We start from the raw sequence: 22,088 nt of genomic DNA, 5'->3' as shown, positions 1-22,088 counted from the left end.
TCCCCTGATGAATACACGGGACTTTCTGAGCCTCCCACTATCAATGTTCTAAATAAAAATACCTGCACAAAGCCCACAGGCTTAAAGAAAAGGGAATTTTATATACATAGAATGGAATGAAATTCTCAGCTAATTCTAAAGAGAGAAGAGAATAAGATAAAACTTAGACTTTCCCTGCAGGATCCCTACAGGATTTGACGACTCATAGATGGCCATGTCTCTCTTCCCTCAGCAGAGCCACCAATTTAACCACATAGAATTTGAATTACATGAACCTATTTCTTCATGCACTCTAGAGCCTTTCAGGATACTTATAAAAGCTACAGTAAAAACTTACTTCTAATTTCCTCGAGGCTTGCTACTCTGTGAGTTTGACATTTGTATTTCTAATATCTACCCACCATCCAGGACACAGACAAGTTTTATCAAAAAGCCCCTTGGAAAGATGACTGAAATATGTAGAAAATAAAAAAAAGGGCACGGGGGCAAGGTGAGTTGGGCAAGTTGGCATTTTCCCCAGGTGTATTGAGGTAAGGTCCCACCAATGATCAGTTGGTACTGGCCTCTGGTTAGTTCTCAGGCTCCCTGGAAAATCATTACTGAGAGCTTAACCCCTGTCTTACTAACACTCTTCATGCTCCTGAGCATACAAAATAAACAGTCAAAGAAGTCATTGACATCTAGGAATTATAATCTAGTAGGAAAAGCCAAAACCAAATATCGATAACTAAGTGAGAATTATTCTGCAAGTCCATATCAAGTAGCCTTCAGATCTCAAAAGCAGCCCAGACGTTTCGTCTACAATATGCTCTTGAGATGGAAAAAAGAAGGCAGGCCAATGTCCCTAACTCAAGGTGGGTGCCCATAAGTGAGGCCATGTTGGTAGGATTAAGGTGGGGCTCATCCTTCCTGCATTGCTCAGTGGTATGTGGTCTGATGTCCTTTCTTTGTTCTGTTTGTCCCAGCATGAGGGTAATGCACATCTTCCAGCAAAACTCACAGACCACCTCCACCCCAGGCATGTTGCTGTTATTCTTTGCTGTAATCATCACCTCCTTTCTCCACCCAAGTCTTCTCTGAGATCGTGATGTTAGAGCTGTCTAAAATTACATTGAAGACTGTAGTTTCAATTTTCATTTCTTGGATTCAAGACATGGGACTTAACAAGTTTAAGACTAAGTATTTACCTTCACTGGAGATGGTAGGAGTTGACCTGTGGGGCCTATACTTCAGGCTAGAATCCTTCTATATGAGACAAGCATACAGGAGAGGGAAGAATGACATGCTATAAATTATGCTCTTGCCATGTTAGTTAGCCCGTAGTACCCACAGGAGCTGAAGAGCCTCAAATCCACACAGCCTCTTCCTTGAGTTATTTCCCTCCGTCTACTCCAGGAGCATGCTTTGTGTCTTTGTTCTGTCCTATACCTTCAATGTCACGCCTTATATGTGATACTTCTGCCGAAGCCCAGCTCAGCTTGCCTTGTGTGTGATGCTACAGAAGGCCTCTAGGTGCTAGACCTGTGCTCTACCACCAAGCCACAGAACTTGCCCTGCTCTTCATGCTTTTAGCTGGTATATTTTGGTCTTTTGATCTAACTGAACTCTGAGATCTTGTACTCATATCTTCTTTCAAAAAAGTCTACATGAAACACAAATTATGTGCTTCGTTTCTTTCTTACTTTTCTCCTTTTCAGTAATTTGTAGATATATGTGTGTGGGTATGTATGTATGTGTGTGTATGTGTTTGTGTGTGTGTGTATTTGTGTGTGTGTGTGTGTGTGTGTGTGTGTGTGATGTTATGAGTATGATACTAAATAAACAGAGCTGTACCTCAGTTTCTCTCCACTGCAGGATGACTCATGGCCTTTCTAGGGTAAACAGAAGTCACTGACTATGTCTCCTTATTTACTTATTTATTTATATTAGACTCATATTCTAAAAAGAAATATTGAACAGATGCCCTGCATTTTAAGGCAATGTTAAATTAGGGTGGCCCACATTTAGAAGGCAAGACCTCCTAAGACACATCCACAATTGTTTCCACTACCAAATATGAAGGACTTTGGCTGTGGGATGCTGAGTTAATTACTCTGTGTTCTGACCATTCCCAGATGCTAGTGTTTAACACCTCGACCTGTGTTTCATTCCTCCACTGTCAGCAACCAGTACTCACCCCAGTCCCACATTCTCCTGTTCTCTGTTTTATTTTTTTTCCTCAAATCAAACTATTTCTCCAGAATCAAGTCTCTTCAGGAAGATAGACTTTGAAAGATGCCTCCCAGGCCTCTCAGGACTGCACATTGTAAGTCATATTAATTATTTTTTCATTCCACATTCCTAGTCATTTTTCTTTCTTCACTTGCTCCTGTGTGTGAATGTAAAACTATGTAGAATGTTATGCTATGTTAACTGTTAGGAGGCAATGAACATAATTGTTTTTGCAATAAAGGTTTGCAGAAAGAATAAACAGTTTGTAAAAAATATTCAATAACGACATCTCTAAGATGATGTGTGCATTTGTCCTTTACCAAATAGAAGGAAGACAGTGCCTCCAATGCTCAATTTAGTCCTTTAAAATTGTAGTGTGCTAACCATGGCATCAAAGAGGAACAAATGTAGTACTTGGAAAAGAGAAAGGAAAGGTTTATCTGTTTTTAGGTGAGATAAAAGTATTATAATTAATTCTAATATATGTTCCCTTGCTGAGAACTATGAATTTTTAGAGGTTTATATTTCCTATTGATGTATGGTTTATTGCAATAAAAACCTGAGAGATTTAAGAGATTGTGTGAGATTAGAAAGGGCAAGGAGATTTTCAGAGCTCAGGATAAACAACCGTGACTAAATAAAACTCTCATTCTGAACTCCAAACTCTCTTGAAATGTGAAGATTTATTAATAACCTTTCATTGTAGGCTTTTTAGTCCTGGAAAGAAAGGTGCTACAATGTAGCATATCAAATCACATTAGGGATCCCCTTGGATGAATCAGATTTCAAATTTGCATAAATTTGACTTGGAAGACAAAAGACAAAATGGCTAAGTTTAATGCAGCTTTATTGTCTCTAGAAAATGCCATTTATAACTGGCCTCTTGTAACATCTTAGCCAATTACTGATCATATGGCCATTCTAGTAGAGCTGAGCCCCCTACATTTCTAAGTCATTTCCTGTCTATACACTTATTTACACAGAACACGTAGTACTGGTGATTGTTGATAAGAATGCACCTCAGAATGTCAACTTCAAATGGGTCAAGCACAGCCTTTCACTTGAATGCAGTATTTTAATATCCACCCAAGGGCCTTGACCATGTGGTGACAATGTACTGAATGTCTACTGGTAAGCAAGGATACATCAGTCACCACACAGTCCCACGATTTCCCAGTTCAATTCCTCATAGTCACAGTGAAAAAGTTTGCATCCCAAACAACATGGCCCAGTAGTCTGGAGGCTGAGGCAGGAAGGTTGCAGGACTGGAGTTGGATGGACTACACAATAAGATCCTGTCTCAACAAAACAAGCAACAAAATAGAGTGACCTTAGGGGTATTTGACAATGTATAGCATCAAAGAACACTGTTGCAGATGCTTTCTGCCCATAGTGAACAATGGAAGTGGTCTTCCTGAAGACGGTCATCATGCCCCGTTGCCCATCCTCACATGTGTGTAAGTAGCCCTCTCCGCAGTTCTATCCAGAGTCCAGAATCCCCACTGCTTCTGTGTATGTGCCTGCAAAGACTGTGACCTAGCCTGAGTGTGACACTTCTTATCTGTATGGACCATGCACTGGTTAAGCCAGGAGTCTGGTGAAAAGTCAAGGATTACCGGTCCTTGACAGTCCTGAAAGCAACCTTCCCAAAGCCTGCTATTTGTACCTATCATTTTGAGAGAACCACAGCGCTTATTACACATATAACATTTTCAAAGGAGTACCTACAGTTTGGGGACAGGAAGGCAAGTTGAGGTTACATGTGTATATAATTCACATTTAAGTATTTCTTTTCCATGTACCTATATGCTTTTCTAAGGAAATAATGTTACAATGGGGCTTATTCATAAGTAAAGAAATCCAAGTGGTCACAAATAAAGGATTTACCTAACTTTTACAGTAAAAGTGAGAGAAGCAGTGATATACAGTAATGTATTTTCAGGAGTGAATAAGAGCAGAAGGAAAAATAAATGGCACATAGGTAGATTGAAAGATTTTCTGGGTGGTAGGGTGGGGGTGAAGCTACAGGCCCAGCAGAAGTATTCTGAAAAAGGTCAGAGGTCAGTGGGACAACATATGTTAGATTTGTGGAAACTCTATATGTGGACCTGGGTCACTAGAGTCAGAAGAGAATGAGGCTTGGCCATCTGGAATGTTTAAATAGAGCACAGAGTTTTTCAGGCTTTCTATAAATAACCACTTTTATAAAAGCACATGTGTATAAATGACTTCTCTCCATCTCAATCTCAATGTTTGTTAGTAATGTTACATAGCAGACCATGATTTTTCAATGTTAACAAAGACTTATGCCAGTTAATAGAAGAATTCTGGTGAGAAGCCTTCAAGTGTACTGTGCTTTAAGAGTACAGTTTCTAAAGGGAACGCATTCTCTGATCACTTTGGATCATGCCAGGTGTGTTGCACAGTGGCCCACATGTTTCCATGTCCTCTTGCCTCTACATGTCTTCGTGATCCACTAGCTTAGCTCTGCCTGCCTGGGCTTCACCTACCATCACAGCTGGGCAAGGCGTGGTTCCACTGATGGTTCTTCTCACAGATGAGGGGATCGTCATCACTGAGCGTGTACCCAGGGTCACAGCTGAAGGTCACTGTAGATCTGATACCAAAGTTACTGCCATGCCGATGACCATTTACAGGGATGCCCGGGTCCAGACAGGAGTCAGATTCAAGAGTCACACCTGCAATTGCAGAGAGAACACAACACTGAAAGGCTTTTCTGGATAATTGAAAAAAAAAAGGTGCTATGACATAAGCTACAATATATTCCCAGATATGCACAGTCCCAGGGGATTATCTAAGTGAACTCTTCATTACTGAATTGATCGCTTAATACCCAATAGTCATTCATGTGAAAAGCACTGGCTCCAAATGCTTGACCTTGGTTTTCAAATTAAAGACAGTCATGTGTTCCTTTCCAGGTCATAGAGGAATGGCACAACCTTGAAGAGTTCATCGAAGTCTTTGAATTTTACCTTTGCAAAATCAAAAAGAACACTGAGCTAGCCCTTATTCCTTCTCCTCTCTCCTTGTTTAAAGTTTGCATCCCAGTTAGGTTTTGGCAGCTTCACTGCAGTGCTCCTATACCCGGACACATACAGGTAAGCACACATCCGAAACACAGTTAAAACAACACGAGGGTGGGCTTTCTAAAACTGTATCATACAGTTTTAACTGTAGAATATAAGTCTAAAACCTGCAGTCTTAAAATTTCCATGCCATCTGCCATTGGCTTACGCCGCTAGATAAGCTGGTACATAAAAGGAAGTAGGTCACCTCGCCGTGAGGCTTTCCGTCCTGCTTTGTGTTTGTCTTTTCTAGAATAATCTATTCGAGAACATGAGAATCAGGGAAGGGAAAGTCGACACAATGTTTGTGTAGTTAGAGAAGCGAAAACTCCATTACAGTTTTCCCCGTAGGCAGTCAGTTCAGACATGGACTGAGATCATAAAATGTTCTGGCATTCAGACTGGCATGGCTCCAACATGGACCTCCTGGGTCCTAGGGCTGACCCGTTGGACTTTAGTGGAGCTAGGTGACTAGCAAAGATAGGTTTTCCATCATGTGACTAAACTAGCAATTCATATAACCCAGGGTAACGGTTTAAACACTAATAATGTGTCCCCGCTAGTAGCTAGTACAGAAGACTTCGACTCAAACATGATAGAACTGGCAGGCCACAGAGATGAGCTGCTGAAGGACACTGAGTACTAGGCCCTTCCCAAGGCTTGTCAGCACCCTTGGTGGATATTTCCTGCAAGTCATAATCATCCATGCTATCTTCTGTGGGTGTTTCACTCACAGTGGGAGTTACCTGCAGGCTAAGACCATCCTGGTCTCATACCCTGGGCATTTCATCAGGACTATTTTGTTATCCACAGTAATTTTCTAGCATCAGGCCCATTCTGCCTACCCCTGTGGCCTCTTAGTCTATGTTTCAACTCTGTCCAGCCCAAAGGCACACAAGTGGAAAAGGAGCTTGACCATCCCTTCAGTGATTCCTTCAACCGTGCCTGTAGACTCTACCTCATGGAGAACCTCCCGAGTCTTCCATATTCTCTGATGGAGTATGCCCACCATACTCTCCTCTCTGTTGGGTTCACCCCGTGTGCTTTCCCTTTCACTGGATGGATGGAGTGTTTTCATTCTGAGAGAGCTCTTAGAGTTAGCAAGTAAGCAAATGAATAAGCTCAGGGCAGTCTGGGAAATTTGTGAACTTATAGAGGTCCAAAAGAAAAAAATCTTTCCTCTCCTCTCCTCTCCTCTCCTCTCCTCTCCTCTCCTCTCCTCTCCTCTCCTCTCCTCTCCTCTCCTCTCCTCTCCTCTCCTCTCCTCTCCTCTCCTCCTCTCCCTTCTCTTCTTTTCTCTTCTCTCCACTCTTCTCCTTTCTTTTCTTCCTTTCCCTTCCTCCCCTCCCTTACATACCTTCCTTTTCCTTCATTTCCTCAATTTTCTCTCTCCTTTCCACACCCTCTCTTCTCTTCCCTCTGCACGTCCTCCCCCTGTCCTCTCCACTCTCTGTTTTCCAACTCTTCCCCCACCACAAGCTCATCCATTTTCTCCATTTTCGATGAAAACATTTTTGAACAAGATTCTCCCATGTTGCTGATGCAGAAATGGCGAAGGAATGATGGCTTCCTACAGCATGAGGGTATTTGTTTTATGAGGAATGTTTACAGTGAAATTCATGATTTATAATGAAACCCTATTACATGCAAAATTTGCTTCAAATATACAAGGACTGTTAAACAATAGCAAAACATAATTTCGTGTTAATCATTCATCTGAAATATGTCTACCAAGACCTAGAAAACCATACTGGATACCGAAAGACAAATTAGCTCATGCTGTTTATTTTTATATCACAATAAGCAGTAGTACAGATGTGAGTTCAGAAATATGAATACATTGTGTTTCTAATTTGGGTGTGCATGTGTATGTGTATGTGCACATGCACATGGGCATATGCGTCCATGTGTGTGCATGTGTTTACATGAGTATATGTGTGCCCATGTGCTTGTGCATGCATGTGCATGTTTGTGATTTGGTAGAATTACAGTCATGTATTTTATCTTCAAGTGGCCTAAAGCAGGGCTGGTCCAGGAATTCTCACAAAACCAGGAGGTCGGAAAGCACACACTGGATGGCACAGAGAGCAATAGGGCCAGACCTGCAAGAATGAACTGATGTTGGTGCTGATGGGGCTTGATGTGCATTCACAGCAGCATCCACTCTACACTATCACTGTACCCCACCCACCCTGGCCTCAACCCCACATCACAAGCAAAGGACAGATCAGTAGATAGTTTTGGAGAGGAATGATGGATATTAATTCTGTTCCGTTTCTCAGCTGAAACATACAAGGGCCAATATTTGACCTAAATATGATGCAAAGATACTTCTTTTCAGCATGTGGCCTTTGTGAAGAGGTGACAGCATAGCATGTGACTTGGCAGGTGACTGTTCTGTAGTCATCAATGCATCGTTAAGATTCCCAAGTGTTTTGATGTAAGTCTTGCTTTGTGTCAGTTGTCAATCACAGATTTGGGTAACTAAGGGGTCTACATGTACACCTTTCCTCCAAGAAGGTATAATCAAACACAAAAGGATACAAGAAAACAAATGTCTTAACTCTTAAATTTTATTTGATTTATATATATATATATATATGTGTGTGTGTGTGTGTGTGTGTGTGTATGTATAAATATATGTGTATATTTGCCATACCTATGGGATACACAGAGTTTGAAATTGAGGTATATCAGACACTCTGTAGCTCCAGTTACTGACAGCTGTGAACAGTCAGAGGTAGAGTTAGGAACTGAACTCTAGTCCTTTGTAAAAGCAGGAAGTTCTCTTAACCACTGAGCCATCTTCTCAGATGGGTTAGCATGTATGTTTGAATGTATGAATGTATGTACGGATGTATGCATGAATGCATGTATGAATGAAACTATATGTACATGCACACACATATATATGCATTTACGTATATAGCACAACTATGTTTAAATTAATTGGCAATCTTTAGGGTACCAAAGTTAGAACTTATAACCATCATTTTTATGAAAAATATTCCAAACCATACGTGTCCAAATGTTCATATATGTAAAACACAGGGAAATGCATTCAAAACACTGCTATGGCTGTGTAGTAGAGGTCTGGGCAGAGGTTAGCAGAGTCTATGGCAGAAAAGGAGAGGGTGCAGGAATAGATTAAAGAGGATGCAAATACCCCATTTGTGCATTTATAGAATGGTATATATGTGTCATATATAGCTATCACTAAAATTTAAGAAATTTATTTTTGATAAAAGGCTCAAAATAATAATAATACCCTTAAATATCCTGCCCCACACAGCCATTACTCTGTTGGGGCTGCAGCTAGAACCTGCCAGCCTCCCTCCTCACTCTGTTTCCCTGTGAAGGACTTTCAGTGGGGGCTATGGCAGCTTTGTTTGGGTCTGGGTTTTAGTTGACACTTGTTAAAATCCCACTCCTATGAGGAAGCCCTCTGGTAAATACCCAAAATACATTTATATAAATATGGCTATAACATGATCCAGGATAGCATCACCTTCATAGCTTCAGACGCTGAATCACAAAACCAGGCTGACAAGAAAACAGCCTGGTCTGCTGAGCCCACTGGATCCACCACAGCCTACTGACAGTTAACTGTTCACAGCAATTACTTGGCATTCACTAGGCACAGCTGGGGTTTAATTCCTTGCCACCTCTGATCTAATGTTCACCACCCTCACATGAGCTCACAGACCACAGTGTTCTGAACAGCACCCTGGCAACGGACACCACTCAACACTCATGAAACTGCTTCAGGAAAATGCCCTTCATTACTTCCAACCAATCTGAATCTGTTCTTACACACACACACACACACACACACACACACACACACACACACACACACACACCATAATAATAAAATAACACTATAATAGAATATATTATACAGTGTGTACTAACAGACTACAATTCATCATTTAATGATTATATCATTTTTCCTTGTAACAGGCAATCGATATCTAATAGGGAACCTAAGGCAATCTCCCACCTTCCAGAACATTCTGTAGGAGATAAGTTGAGACTGATTGACAGTAGGATTGTCCTTGGAATCATCCTATTTGTCTTCACATTTGAAGGCAAGCACGTTCACCCTTGTCACCTGTGGTACAGTACCCTGCCCTGGGTGCCACAGTTCACTTACTCTCATAGTGGATGAGGAAGCCAACACTAGCGCGGCTGCTGTCAGTGGTAAACAGCAGGTACATGTAGTTCCCTGTGCTGATGAGGAACTGTGGAGCCTGGGTGCCATGGTACTCCCCAATCAGTGGGGATGAGCTGGTTGGCCCATCCCGGACTTCCAGAGTATCATAATTGACTTCTGTCTGGAACCTAGGGAAAAACCATGCAGAGTCATGTCAGCTTTCACACCTCTCCAACTGTGTCACATTTAATAAAAACTTCAAGTGGATAAGGTGATGGAAATATATATGCATTACAATATTCTGTTTGCTAGAAGCACATTGTGAATGTTTTAACATATCTAATTTCTATCTGTAAAGCATGAGGTTATAAAGAAAGTCATTACCTTCTGAGAGAAAAATATTGTGAACTATATGTTTCCTTAATAGCAGACAGATAGATGGATGATGGCTAGATGTTATGTAGGGGATAAATGATAAACAAATAATGTATATTACATGCATTAAATATAATAAAGGTGATTCAGGTAACTAGATGACAGATACATAGATGATCAATAGATAATAAATGACAAGTGGTGGATAGATGTATAATAGGCAGGTAGGTGGCAGGTTAAGAGAGACAAGTGATATAGTAATACAGTACAACCTTCAGTAATGAAACAATCTCTCATTAGGCAATTTGCACTATTTTTACAATCCTCTGTTTTAACATATTATAGACATCATGAAGTAGACATGCTGATGAGGAATGCTCCCTTTAGGAAAGAGGGACTTTCACAGCACATGATATTTAAATAGTTTTCCTAAAAAACACACTGTACTTTTTTTATTCACACCAACCCCTGAGGGACCAACGCTGAGCAAGCTGCTACTTCACAAACTCAGTGATGCCATGACGATTTGGGAAAGCCAGAACAGCTTCCAGATAGTGTTTAACTCTGCTTTACTTCCAGTGAATCCAGCCTGCAATTATATTTATATAAAGCCGAGGCACCCAGATCCCCTCGGTGCAGTAATGGCACCATTCTGGGCACGGAGATAATTTCTTAAACAGACCCATCTCATCCTCCAAGAGCTAACTCGGTTTCCAAGTGACTCTTCTGGCTCTTAGGGACTATCTCCGCATCGCCTGACTCTGACTCACTCTGTAACTGAGCCAAATATGTCTCTGAAGCTGGGCCACCATTCCCGTACTGGGCTCAGAACATTGCTAGGAAGAGAAGGGAGCCAGGGAACTGGCTCAGTTCATTTGCCCATCTCCACAACAGTAAAAGGTTGCCGAGCCTCATTTAACAACACTGCCCTGTCCGTCATCAATGTGCGTCCCGCACTGCAAAGGCACAATAATGTTATGTTTTCTGAGCACACTAAGTTGCCACTCAGGGCTCTGTTCTTCTACAAAGAGGAATTCAAACAGTCTGTCTCAGATGGCTGGACCAGAACAGGCCTGGCGGTGACCGCTTTGACTTTATTATTTTTAACACCTGTCCTAAAGATGCTGTGATAGACCGGATATTGGAGTTCAAATTCCAGAGATCTCCGTGAGCGCGGAGTTTTACATTTGGGTCTTGAATTGTCATAGAAAAATCTTTCATGTCATTAGCAAGGACTGATGAAAACACACAAAGAAAACTATAAACTTTCATTGCTTATCATGGCTTGGCAGCCTGGCATATTCATATGGCCAAGCCATCTGTGGAGAATCCAAACCTTATTTCCACAGACTTAATAACAGCTATGAAGCAGGAACAAACTAAAGCAGTGTTGTGCAGGTCAGCTTTGAGGAGCTAAGCACTGACTGCATCTAAGTTTAGTATCTAAACTTTCCAGGAATATTAGGGACTCAAATAGAATTTACCACAATACCAAAACAATACTGAAAATATCACACTAAGGAAACTTTAACATGAGTCTTCCTTCAAGCAACTGAAACTTGCTGGTCAAATGAGACCATGAGATTAATAATTTCCCTGAATGATATAACTCTGACCTGTAACTTGGACCATGGAGTATTTAATTCATTTTTCTCCCAATAACAGAAGTGTAAGAATTTGTAGGAAATCAAATTTCACATATTGAACACTTACTGTTATTTTTAATGATTTAAGGTGACGTACCAATAAATATAAACCATTATCCCTTTTTAGGAAGGATAATTATGAATAAAAATTAATTATTAATGATCATTCAACTACCTCCTTAAGACTTTCTAGTACTGATATGCTGAGTTGCTGGAAAACAAAGAAAAATGTCATACATCTCGAGACAAACAATTAGGAGTATTACAACTTAGAGTACAAACTGTCAACCCACTCAAGAAATTGAAGCTGTTAAACAAAGACGCCTCCTTAGCTTTCAAGTACAGGGTTTTTGGACAATATACATATATATGCAATATGCATTTATATACATTCACATCATTTATGTATATACATGTATATAGACATATATATGTACATATATATGTATATATATATATATTTCAAAGATAAAATTCATTTCAATACAGAGCTCCTCATGCTGGAGTCCAAACAGTATCCTTACTTTTGCAGATTAAAAAAATGTATCCAGATTGCTAAGCCATATAACTGTGTCTCAGTTAGAGTTGCTCAGAGACACTGGGGGGGCTCTTTACTACAGTTACCCTACTTCTCAATCTGCAACTTTTGCCTGCCTCCAGGTGCTAGTAGCCTGCCCAGAACTAAAGAAGTCTTTTCTCTGCTTTCATGAAGGATACAGAAGGGTCCAACAGGGTGAGAAGCTGCTTCTATAGGATACCACATAGCAAGCTTCCAGTTCCAAGTCCCAAATTCGGACTCTAGGTAAGACCAAGAAAATGAGCATCCAGGATGCTTCTCCGTGAGCAAACCAGATTTGAGACATCACTGTGACCACTAGAGAGCAGTAACATGAAAACAGCATGGGCATGTTCTTATGCACTGGTCCTTGGTCCGTGATCTTTCTTGGGGACTGAAGGATGTTCATGCAGTAAGTCCTATTTACTTAACACAGGAAGTGTAGCTGGAACTCTAGGTACCAAAGCAAGGGTTTTGATCTTACCTGTCAAATGTTATTTTGATGGAATGTCCTGGTTTGGCTTCAATGACCCATTCGCAATTTAAAGAATCTTTGTAATATCCTGGCCATCCTGGAGGTAATATGACCCCACTAGAAGCTGTCAGATGCCCACCACAAGGAGCTGGAAGAGGACATATACATCTGTCAAGAAAAAAGTCAAATCTAGGAAGGCATAACACAGCAGCCTCTCACTAGGGGTGGGCATTCTATGGTCATTGGTAGAAATCAATGTTTACATAAAACTCATTTCTTGGGAAACCATAAGGGATGAAGTCAACAGGTATATCCCACCTTTTTCCTGGGCTATTTCTTTTTATCAGACTCCGTTTGGTTTTCTGCTGTAATACCCTGGATATCTGTGAGGTATCTGTGTTCAATGAACTGCAGGGACGATACTTTCCAACCACCTCCATTCTGCTGAGGTTCATGCAACCATCATTCATAATCCCTCACAAGTATCTACGTATCTCCTTTAAAACCATCTCAAGTCTAAAACGGGATGTTCTGAGATGGTGTGTGACTGCAGATTCACGCTGAGGTGTGCTCGTTGTTATAATGACTGACAGATGGCATATAATCTTGGATGCATGTTACAAATCGCAACCAGTGCTGTCTAATTCATGAAACAAACTGCTGGCTCTTTTGAGGACTTTGGCGACAAAATGACCGTTACATAGAAAGAGGCATTTGGGAAATGCAAGTTAGGATTAGAAGTCCTGTGGTCTGAAAGAATGCCTAGATAATGTTTTCCTGGGTAGCTTGTTTATATATCCTACTTTTGGGGTTCTTATTTATATATCCTACTTTTGGGGTTCTTATTGAATGTTTATACTTTTGCAGAAAAGTCAATTTCATAAGGACTTTAATTTTGCTTTATTTCAACTTTATCATCCTAGAGTTCATGTTTTTATGTACAAATTTTTCCCCATCATACCTGGGACTTTCTCAAGTGCACTGAGTCACAGTGAAGGGTGCAGGGGAGTGGCTGAAGTAATGCACAGAGGAAACTGCTTAGAGGCCACAGGGTTCACAAGTGTGATGTTCCTGGCATCTGGGGATGTGGCAGAATGATCTGTGGTAACGGCCCATCTGTCTGAAGTTATAGTGTTAGTTCGGTAACATTCCTCTCTTGTGAACCTGTCCCTGCTATTTCCCATTCACGGTTTCTTCATTAGAATTGCTGGGGCCTCTTCACCAGCAACAAGGAACTGTTTCATGCTCACCTTGGATGTTTTCAAGTACTGACTTTTATTACCTTACCCCTCCTATTGTTATTGTCTTTATCTTAACTTATTAATCTGAGTTGTCAGTTTCTAGATTCTTATCTATCAGTCCTTCCTTGGAGGCCTTCAAATATCGCACTTCGAGTGTGACTTTGGTGTGCTGCCTCAAGTCTGGGCATCTCCTGGTACATCTGCGTGTCCTCTCTCAAGACCAGGTATTCTCTTTGCTGCCTTCCTCTAGGCTTATATCTAGGTATGCTTCTTCACATCTCAGTGTGCAATCTCACATCTGGCTGTAGTCTCCCACATCTGGGTGTATGTGCCCCACATTCTTCTTAACTGAAAGTTTTCTGCTGTGCATGATTCTGGAGTACAGATTTCTCGAGATTCACAATAAAATTAGAGGACCTTTTTTCCATTTTATATATTTTTAATTCTTAATACTACTTGTGGTTCTTTACTTCAGATATGCAAAACCATGGGGCTTACTTTTGTTTTAACTTGTTTACCTTTGCTTTGTTGCTGACAATGTGGGTTATTTTAAAAGTCCATCCTGGAGAAACACAAGGAGCAGGAGTGTTCTGAAAGACTGAAGGGTTCTTTGTACAGGACTGTTGTGAAAGGCACATGAGAGATTGTCTGTTCTGAAGGAAAATGAGAGGCTACCTGTTCTTTAAAGGACGTGAGAGGCTGCATATTCTATGAGGGGCATGGGAGACTGTGCATTCTGTAAGTGGGTGAAAGACAGCATATTCTGTAAGGGGGTTGAGAGGCCGTGCATTCTGTGAGGAACGCGAGCATCTGTGAAGTTGCTCTCACATCTATAAGGACTGTGGTATTCTCCACATCCCTCTTAGGCAGCACACGCTGTTCTCATCCATGTCCATCTGAAAGTTGGGCTTTATTCTACTTCAGCACGCTCATCAATTGGGAACTTTATTCAACTCTTATCAGAGTATTCACCTGCCCTCCCAAGGACTCCTTTGCAAACAGTAATTGGGTTTCTTGGAGAACTTCCAGACTCTGTCACCTATTCCCCTTCCTCTCTCTTAAAGATTTGGTTTGTCAAACAACCCCAGCTAGAATCTGCATTTCAGTTCATGGGGTTGGGCCTGGCTTTTCCCAAAGAAGGGAGAATTCCCCACCAACTTTCAATGTGAATAACAGCTTCCCCTTCACCAGACTTCTCATCCCTGCCTTGATCCAGTTCATTTCCTCTCCTTGTCCTCAGGCAAATGCTCACCTTGCAGCTTACAACACCTTCTTATACAGTCTATTGCCCACAGAGGCACATGATAATTGTGGGCAGAGGCTACAGCCTTGTTACCTTAAGCATCATTGTCAATAAATCACTCATACTTCAATGTCACCAGAACTGCTTGGCTAGACCAGTATCATCAGGAGCTTGCAGGGGTAAATTTACATGTTTCTAGAGTATTAAAAACTGCCATACTTCAACATTTTTTAAAATATGACTTGCAAATTTACATGGTATGTGTTTGGTAGATCAAGATTCTTATTGTATTGAATTTTGTTTTGTTTTCTGGTCTTTCATGTTATCCATTTATACCTGTGGGTGGTATCCATAGTTTGCCAATGTGGTGGGCAATTTATTGAAGAAACTAGAAAAGAGTGCTGCACTTCACCAGATCACAAAGAAGCAAAGACCAGGACCTGATTAGACATATTCTGCCTTGAGCCTACCCTTGCTCCAACACAAGACCCTACACACATGCACATACAGGCAATGGAGTTGGTAGGCTTAAGAGGAGGAGTACATAAGTTACAGGGAAAAGTGGTAGGTGGGGGATAAACCTATAGGAAAGGGAATGAGGGTGGATTCAATGAAAATGTACTACATGCATATATAAAGCTCCCAAACAATGTTTTTCACTTTATAATGGAATACCTCTAGAGGTGGGACTAGCGCAAGATAAATCCACCCTGACCAGATACACTGCCTGCTAAAATATCAGAGAATGACTATGGAGGCAGGGCTGGGGCAGGACTAGACGACATTATATCTTGCTTCTTTCTGCTCTGCATATTGACAGAGCTGCATAGGGGAGTGACCTTCAATTTACATAACCATTTTCTATTTACTTATTACAAAGAAACATGTTAACATTAGAGAAACATTAAAGAGAGAGGAAAGGATAAGAGTTCCTTATAATTCTAATTATCAAATAGCTCTTAACGCGTTTGAGCTTTTTGCTAACATAAGCTTCTACTTATTTATATGTTTTCAGCCATAGTACATCGTGACTCATTATAAATGCTCACGTGGTATTTAAGAGGCAAGGTTACATTTTAAATGGTTTCTTCAGCACCTGTGTTTTCCTGTGATCTGTTCTCTCACATGATAAGGCTTCAGTAATGTTATTTTGATCTTACAAAGTTAACAGCAGTGGCTGAGCCCTGGCATTTGGATACAAGTTAATTACCCAAACAAGACACACCATTTGAGCTTTCCTTGTTTCTAAGTCTTTGTTCTCACATTGTGCAAATAACATTCTTCAGAAACACCTTTTATTGTTCCAGACTATTTTGTGGTATTATTATATTATTCTAAAAATACAGATCATGGCTCAAAAGACAAAAGGGATTGTAGATCTCAGTCTAGATTTACTTTGGGATGCTGGCATCATCTCCTGGATGTCACAGACAGGAAACACCAGGGGTTTCCCACAGACTTGCCAATAATCTATCTTATTAACACTTTTAAACCTTTGCCGATCATGTCATATTGATTTTGCTTTTGAATTTCTATTTCTTTGCTACTTACACAAGATAGTCCTTCAAAGAAGCTGGAAAGAACCCAGATGCCCCACAACAGAGGAATGGATACAGAAAATGTGGTACATCTACACAATGGAGTACTACTCAGCTATCAAAAACAATGACTTCATGAAATTCATAGGCAAATGGGTGGAACTAGAAAACATCATCGTGAGGTAACCCAATCACAAAAAAAAAAAAAAAAGAAGAAGAAGAAGAACCATATGGTATACACTCACTGATAAGTGGATATTAACCCCAAAGCTCTTATTACTGAAGATACAACCCACAGACCACATGAAGCTCAAGAAGAAGGGTAACCAAAGTACGGATGCTTCAGTCCCTCTTAGAAAGGGGAACAAAAATATTCATAGGAGGAGAAAGGGGACAAAGTTTGGAGCAGACAATGAAGGAATGGCCATTCAGAACATGCCCTACCTGGGAATCCAGCCCATATATGTACAGCCACCAAAACTAGACAATGTTGATGAAGCCAAGAAGTATATCCTAACAGGAGCCTAATATAGCTGTCTTCTTAGAGGCTCAGCCAGAGTGTGACAAATACTTAGGCAAATGCTAGCAGCAAAATTGAACTGAGAATGGAGTCTACATCGGGGAAGTTAAAGACAGGATTGAAGGAGCTGAAAGGGCTTGCAACCCCATAAGAACAACAATACCAACCAACCAGAGCTCCCAGGGACTAAACCACTACCCAAAGAGTACATATGGACAGACCCATGGCTCCAGCTGCATATGTAGCAGAGGATGGCCTTGTTGGGCATCAATGAGAGGAGAAGTCCTTGGTTCTGCCAAGGCTAGACGCCCCAGTGTAGGGGAATATCAAGGTGGGGAGGCAAGAAGGGGGTGGTTGGGGGAGGGAGAACACCCTTATAGAAGAAGGGAGATGGGAATGGGATAGGGGGCTTATGGACTGGAAACCAGGAAAGGGAATAACATTTGAAATGTTTAAAAAAAAACATTTCTTAGCTCGTTGTGAGTAGAGGAATGTAATGACAAGGAAGTTAGCATATTCTGAGACAAGACATTCTGAAAACAATCAATATTCACAGTCTGTGTCTTTGTCCTTATCACTGTTCCCCTCTGGCTTCATTACATAGGTAATGAAGAAATAGCAAGAAGAAAATTAGCTCATATTTCTGTAAGCTGTGATAATAAATCCCAAAAAAATCAATTAACATCATACCACTGATCTGCTCAATCCCCTTGTCCGTAGGACCTGGAATTCGCTCATATTTGGAGCTAGCATTGTTAGAAGTTAGGTAAAATGTAAAAAGAAGAGATGCTCTGGTCATGTATGAATGTGGCTTATCAAGGAAATGAACCAAAAAACAGACACGTAGAAAAACAGCGGGTGGGTATAAAGTCATAAGCTATAATGGTTTGCAAGCCAAGGGCTCCTCAGAACATTAGTAGCCAAAGGATCCTGGGCTGGGAGGCACAATACTCCTTATACCTTCCAAAAGGCCCCACCTTCACCAAAGCCCTGGTCTTGGACATCCAGGTTACAACCTTGGAAAAAAAGAATTCTCATATTTGAGCCACATTTTGGGTCTTTGTTAAGGGAGCCTGGGAAGGTAAGAGAGTCTGTTGCTGTCTGAAGGACTGGGTCACAGGCTCACCTTCACAGCGAGGGACAGTAGAGCTCCAGACCACGTTTCCATCTTGCAAGATGCATGTGATAGACTCAGAACCCTGAGTCTTCACAAAGCCATCATCACAGTGGAAGGACACAGAACTTCCCAGCAGAAACCTGTCTCCAAAGCGCCGTCCATTCACAGGGATCCCAGGGTCATGACACTCGTTCTGACCAAATGCTGTATCAGGGAAGAGAAACATCAGTAAAACAAAGGCACTTGAATACTAATTTCACATCCTGAAAAAGAAGGAAATATTGTATTTATAAAATAATAGTGTCATGCATAGATACATTCCAGAAACCAATTATATGTCAGTGTTAAGAGAGAAGGAGGGGAAGAGGGAGTAGAGGCTTTCCTCTATCTTCTCCACAGCCTGTTGCTGGGAGAACTCACTTTCACTGTGCTCCAAGAAGAGGGGAATAGTTCAATATTGGTGGTAAGCAGAGAGATTAGAAGGCCTCTGACCTGTTTGAGCCCTGCTTCTAGCCTAGACATTTCATCTGGGGAGGAAATCTTACCATCTAGACATGTCTTTTTTGTTTATACTATAAAGAATATGAAACTTATATCCTTTAACTGTTAACATCAAGTAAAATAAGCAGGGAAATTCTAAACACTGAACAACCCAGAATTACTGATATTAGTTCCATCGGCTCACATTTTCCTTCATTATTTCAAATGTTTTTCAAAAGAGGAAACTGAAGCAAAAAGAAGTTAGCGGCCAGATTGACCCCAAGAAGGCATCTCCAGGAACCATTATTCTTATCTCTAGGAAGGTACCATTATTCTTATCCCTGGGATTTGATATCTGATACATCAGTGTGTTTTTACCACCCTGTATCCTCCTTTAGAGAATGAATTGTTAGGTAGATGTTTTCCTGGATGGATGGACAAATGAATGGATTGAAGGACAGTTAGATATAATACTTGTGGATAAATGAGAGAATAGAGGGATAGATAATAAAGAATAGATTGATAGATAGTGAAGGATGAATGGATATTGAAGAATGAATTGAGAAATGAATACAGTGAAGGGTCCATAGGCAACAAAAGATATATGTATGCATGGATGGGTATGAAGAATAATGTGCAGAGAAATAGGTAGATAGATGAAAGGATGGTGAATAGGTGGATGGAAGGATGGATGAATGAATGACTGAATGGTTAGATTGATGCATAGATGAATAGATAGCAAAGAATAAATGGATTGGAAATGATGGACAGATGAATGGATAAATGAATGGATAGATGAAACAATGGACAGATAGCTGGATGGCTGAATAGACAGATAATAGTGGATGGATGGATGGATGGATGGATGGATGGATGGATGGATGGATGGATGGATAGCTGCATGGGAAATCAATCATAAATGAGTAGATGAGTGAACTAATGGTGAAAGAGAGAGGGGGGAGGGAAGGGAAGGGAAGGGAAGGGAAGGAGAAAAAGGGAAAAGAGACAGGGCAGAGGGGAGAGAGAGAGATAATCTATGTGAGGATTCTACTCTAGTGATCTCAGGCACAGGCCACATAGAGCAATGCTTTTTGTTCATAAGGAGGATATACAATGTTGCTATTTCTATAGACCTGTGCTATCAGTCTTAAGTTCTTAGTTCCTATACATGTGAACTCAGTGGGGGTATGGAAGGAGTACTTGTGTGTATCACTCACTGGTGTATGTGATGTTGAACCCTCTGCCCGTGGTAGAGTGATCGGACTGAAACTCCAGGCGTACTATGTGTCCACTGCTGGCCAGCTGTGCAGGCACCTCATTGCCAGAGAAAGTCCCGAGGACTGTGATGTCAGAAATCCCATCATCTTTGACCGCAAGGAAGTCAAACTGAGGCTCCACATCGAAATCATTGAAGATGAGGTGAATCCGGCTCCCGGGCTCAGATATAATCAACCACACACAATTCATGTTGTTGCCATATTCCTCAGGATAGTTTGGCGACAGGATGATCCCAGAGGACGCCGTGAAGTTGAAGAAACATGAAACTGCAGGCACATGGAAATATTTTCAAATAGTTCTACACAGAGCCAAAGAACAGTCATATAAACTCAGCTGCAGAGAACTTGGGGCCCGTCCTACTATCAGGAGCTCACAATACAGCTACTCTGAGCTCTGTGTGCTGGAGCCCAGGAGTTCTCCTTCATAACTCTAAGAGCAGCTAGAACTATCAATAATGAGTATAAATGTATTTTAAAAATAATTCTATCAGATTGCCTAAAAAACACTGCTGCTATAGTTATTTATAAGTGAAAACATTTAAAAAAATTTTTGTGGATGTGATACCTAACATTTGATGGCCAAAACCATTATGCTTGATTCTATAACTGAATTATACATGGCCACCATCACTTGGCTCATACAACTAGCTCATGTCCAGGTACTACGAATGGTAATCAAGTCCATGTGAGTTCTTGGTGGAGATATTTGTAAATGTCTTATCCTTTCATAAAAAAGGGGGGGGGGGAGGGTCGGCTATTTCTTATCAAGCCTACAGAATCAAGGTATTTGCAGTAAGGTAAGAAAACAGGAAGCCCTGCGCTCCCACCAAGGCCACCTCTCTAGCACACATCCCTTCCTCCATCACGTATACAAACTCCACAGGTAGTACTCACACACACAGCTTGGCTTGTTGCCGGACCACTGGTTGTTTCTCTGGCACGTAATCACTCTCTCTCCTACCAGCTCAAAAGCTGCCTGGCACTCAAAGGTGAGCGTGTCCCCGTGCAAGAAGCTGCTGCCAGTCCGCTTCCCGTAGGCTGGGATGCCAGGGTCCCCGCAGCCTCCCTTCTCGATTTCTGAGGAGAAAGAAATAAATAAGCCACTGAATACCCCTTAGAGAACATGGTAGGCTGCGCGCTTTCACAGAGGAAAGAGCTGTCTCTTTTCCTGCATCCAGACATTGTATAAAAAGTTTCAAAGAGATTCTCAGTTCCTCGAATATTTTGTTAAAAATCCAGGATGAAAGGGGCACATGGCTGTGCACAGGTGCTGCTCAGGCAAGCATCCCAGGCAGCAGATACCACTTCCCAGCATTTCCAGCCATCAGCCATTGCAAAGGTTAAGACACAAGCTTGAATTTAGGTTTAATCTATGCTTCTGGCTATGAACAAGGCAAGCAAGATCATTTGCAACCCCTAGAATATTTAAACCAGCCTAAGTTATTTTAATATTTTTGTTCCTAGCTGAATGTTAAAACACCCAATGATGTACAAGGAACCTGCTTACAATCCTAGAAGAAAGCACACAGTTAGATCCCTTTTCTCAAAGCATCGCAGCATTGAGCAGTGAGAGTACAAATGCGTCAGACCTAAAAAGAGTTTACAGACATTGTCTCAAATGGCAGCAATGCAGTAGCTATCAGTTGAGAGATAGTATTCATTAATTAATTTGCAAAACCAGTCATGAGAGCCTCTTGTGCTAAGGGCCAGGAGGTGTCTGCTTCTCCCGCCAAAGGTGCAAAGGGTCTTATCCAGAGGCCAGCATACAGCTACTTCAAGGAACCTATGTCCACCATACATTCTGCAAACCATCAATACAATCTAGCAACTATCAGTAAGTCAGGTCTATAGAACTTCAACTATGGCAGTGAGTAAGCTTCTGCCTGGGGGGACTTGGTGAGGATAGTTTGTATTAATATCTTACACAGAACCTTGAAAAATGTCCTCAATTATTGACCTAATGGATTCCCTATTTTTTTATTTAAGTACTGTGTCTTGCTCAGGAGAACATTTCTGTTGCAGCTCCATTGGGGGTGTTTGAAAGAAGCAAAAGACTAGAATGAGGACGTGACTGTGCAGATTAGCCTAGCATTAAAGATCTCCTTCTAGAGATGGAGTCAAGTCTCTCTTTACATGGTTAGAGTCAAGTATCCTCCCAGTCAAGCTG

General features: G+C 41.2%; 2 protein-coding genes across 2 annotated transcripts in view; both read right to left on the bottom strand.

Annotated features, from left to right (window-relative positions):
• Erich1 (glutamate-rich 1) overlaps nt 1-22,088 on the bottom strand; it is a gene marked incomplete at its 5' end in the record, with an annotated part of 52,793,804 nt that overhangs the window by 2,039,694 nt on the left and 50,732,022 nt on the right.
• Csmd1 (CUB and Sushi multiple domains 1) overlaps nt 1-22,088 on the bottom strand; it is a 1,600,021-nt gene that overhangs the window by 288,400 nt on the left and 1,289,533 nt on the right. For both annotated transcript variants that reach the window (XM_087588866.1, NM_001037327.2), the window contains exons 13-18: nt 20,816-20,998; nt 19,862-20,188; nt 18,174-18,368; nt 12,515-12,653; nt 9,454-9,641; nt 4,722-4,910 (exon numbers count right to left, since the gene is read on the bottom strand). In XM_087588866.1, the coding sequence (XP_087444992.1) occupies nt 4,722-4,910; nt 9,454-9,641; nt 12,515-12,653; nt 18,174-18,368; nt 19,862-20,188; nt 20,816-20,998 (1,221 nt within the window). The remainder of the gene's footprint in view (nt 1-4,721; nt 4,911-9,453; nt 9,642-12,514; nt 12,654-18,173; nt 18,369-19,861; nt 20,189-20,815; nt 20,999-22,088) is intronic.

Source organism: Rattus norvegicus, chromosome 16 (genome assembly GCF_021556685.1).
Source record: "Rattus norvegicus strain SHRSP/BbbUtx chromosome 16, alternate assembly SHRSP_T2T, whole genome shotgun sequence".
Taxonomy (NCBI): Eukaryota; Metazoa; Chordata; class Mammalia; order Rodentia; family Muridae; genus Rattus; species Rattus norvegicus.
Note: the sequence above shows the minus strand (reverse complement) of the source record. Positions and strands in the feature narration are given on the sequence as shown.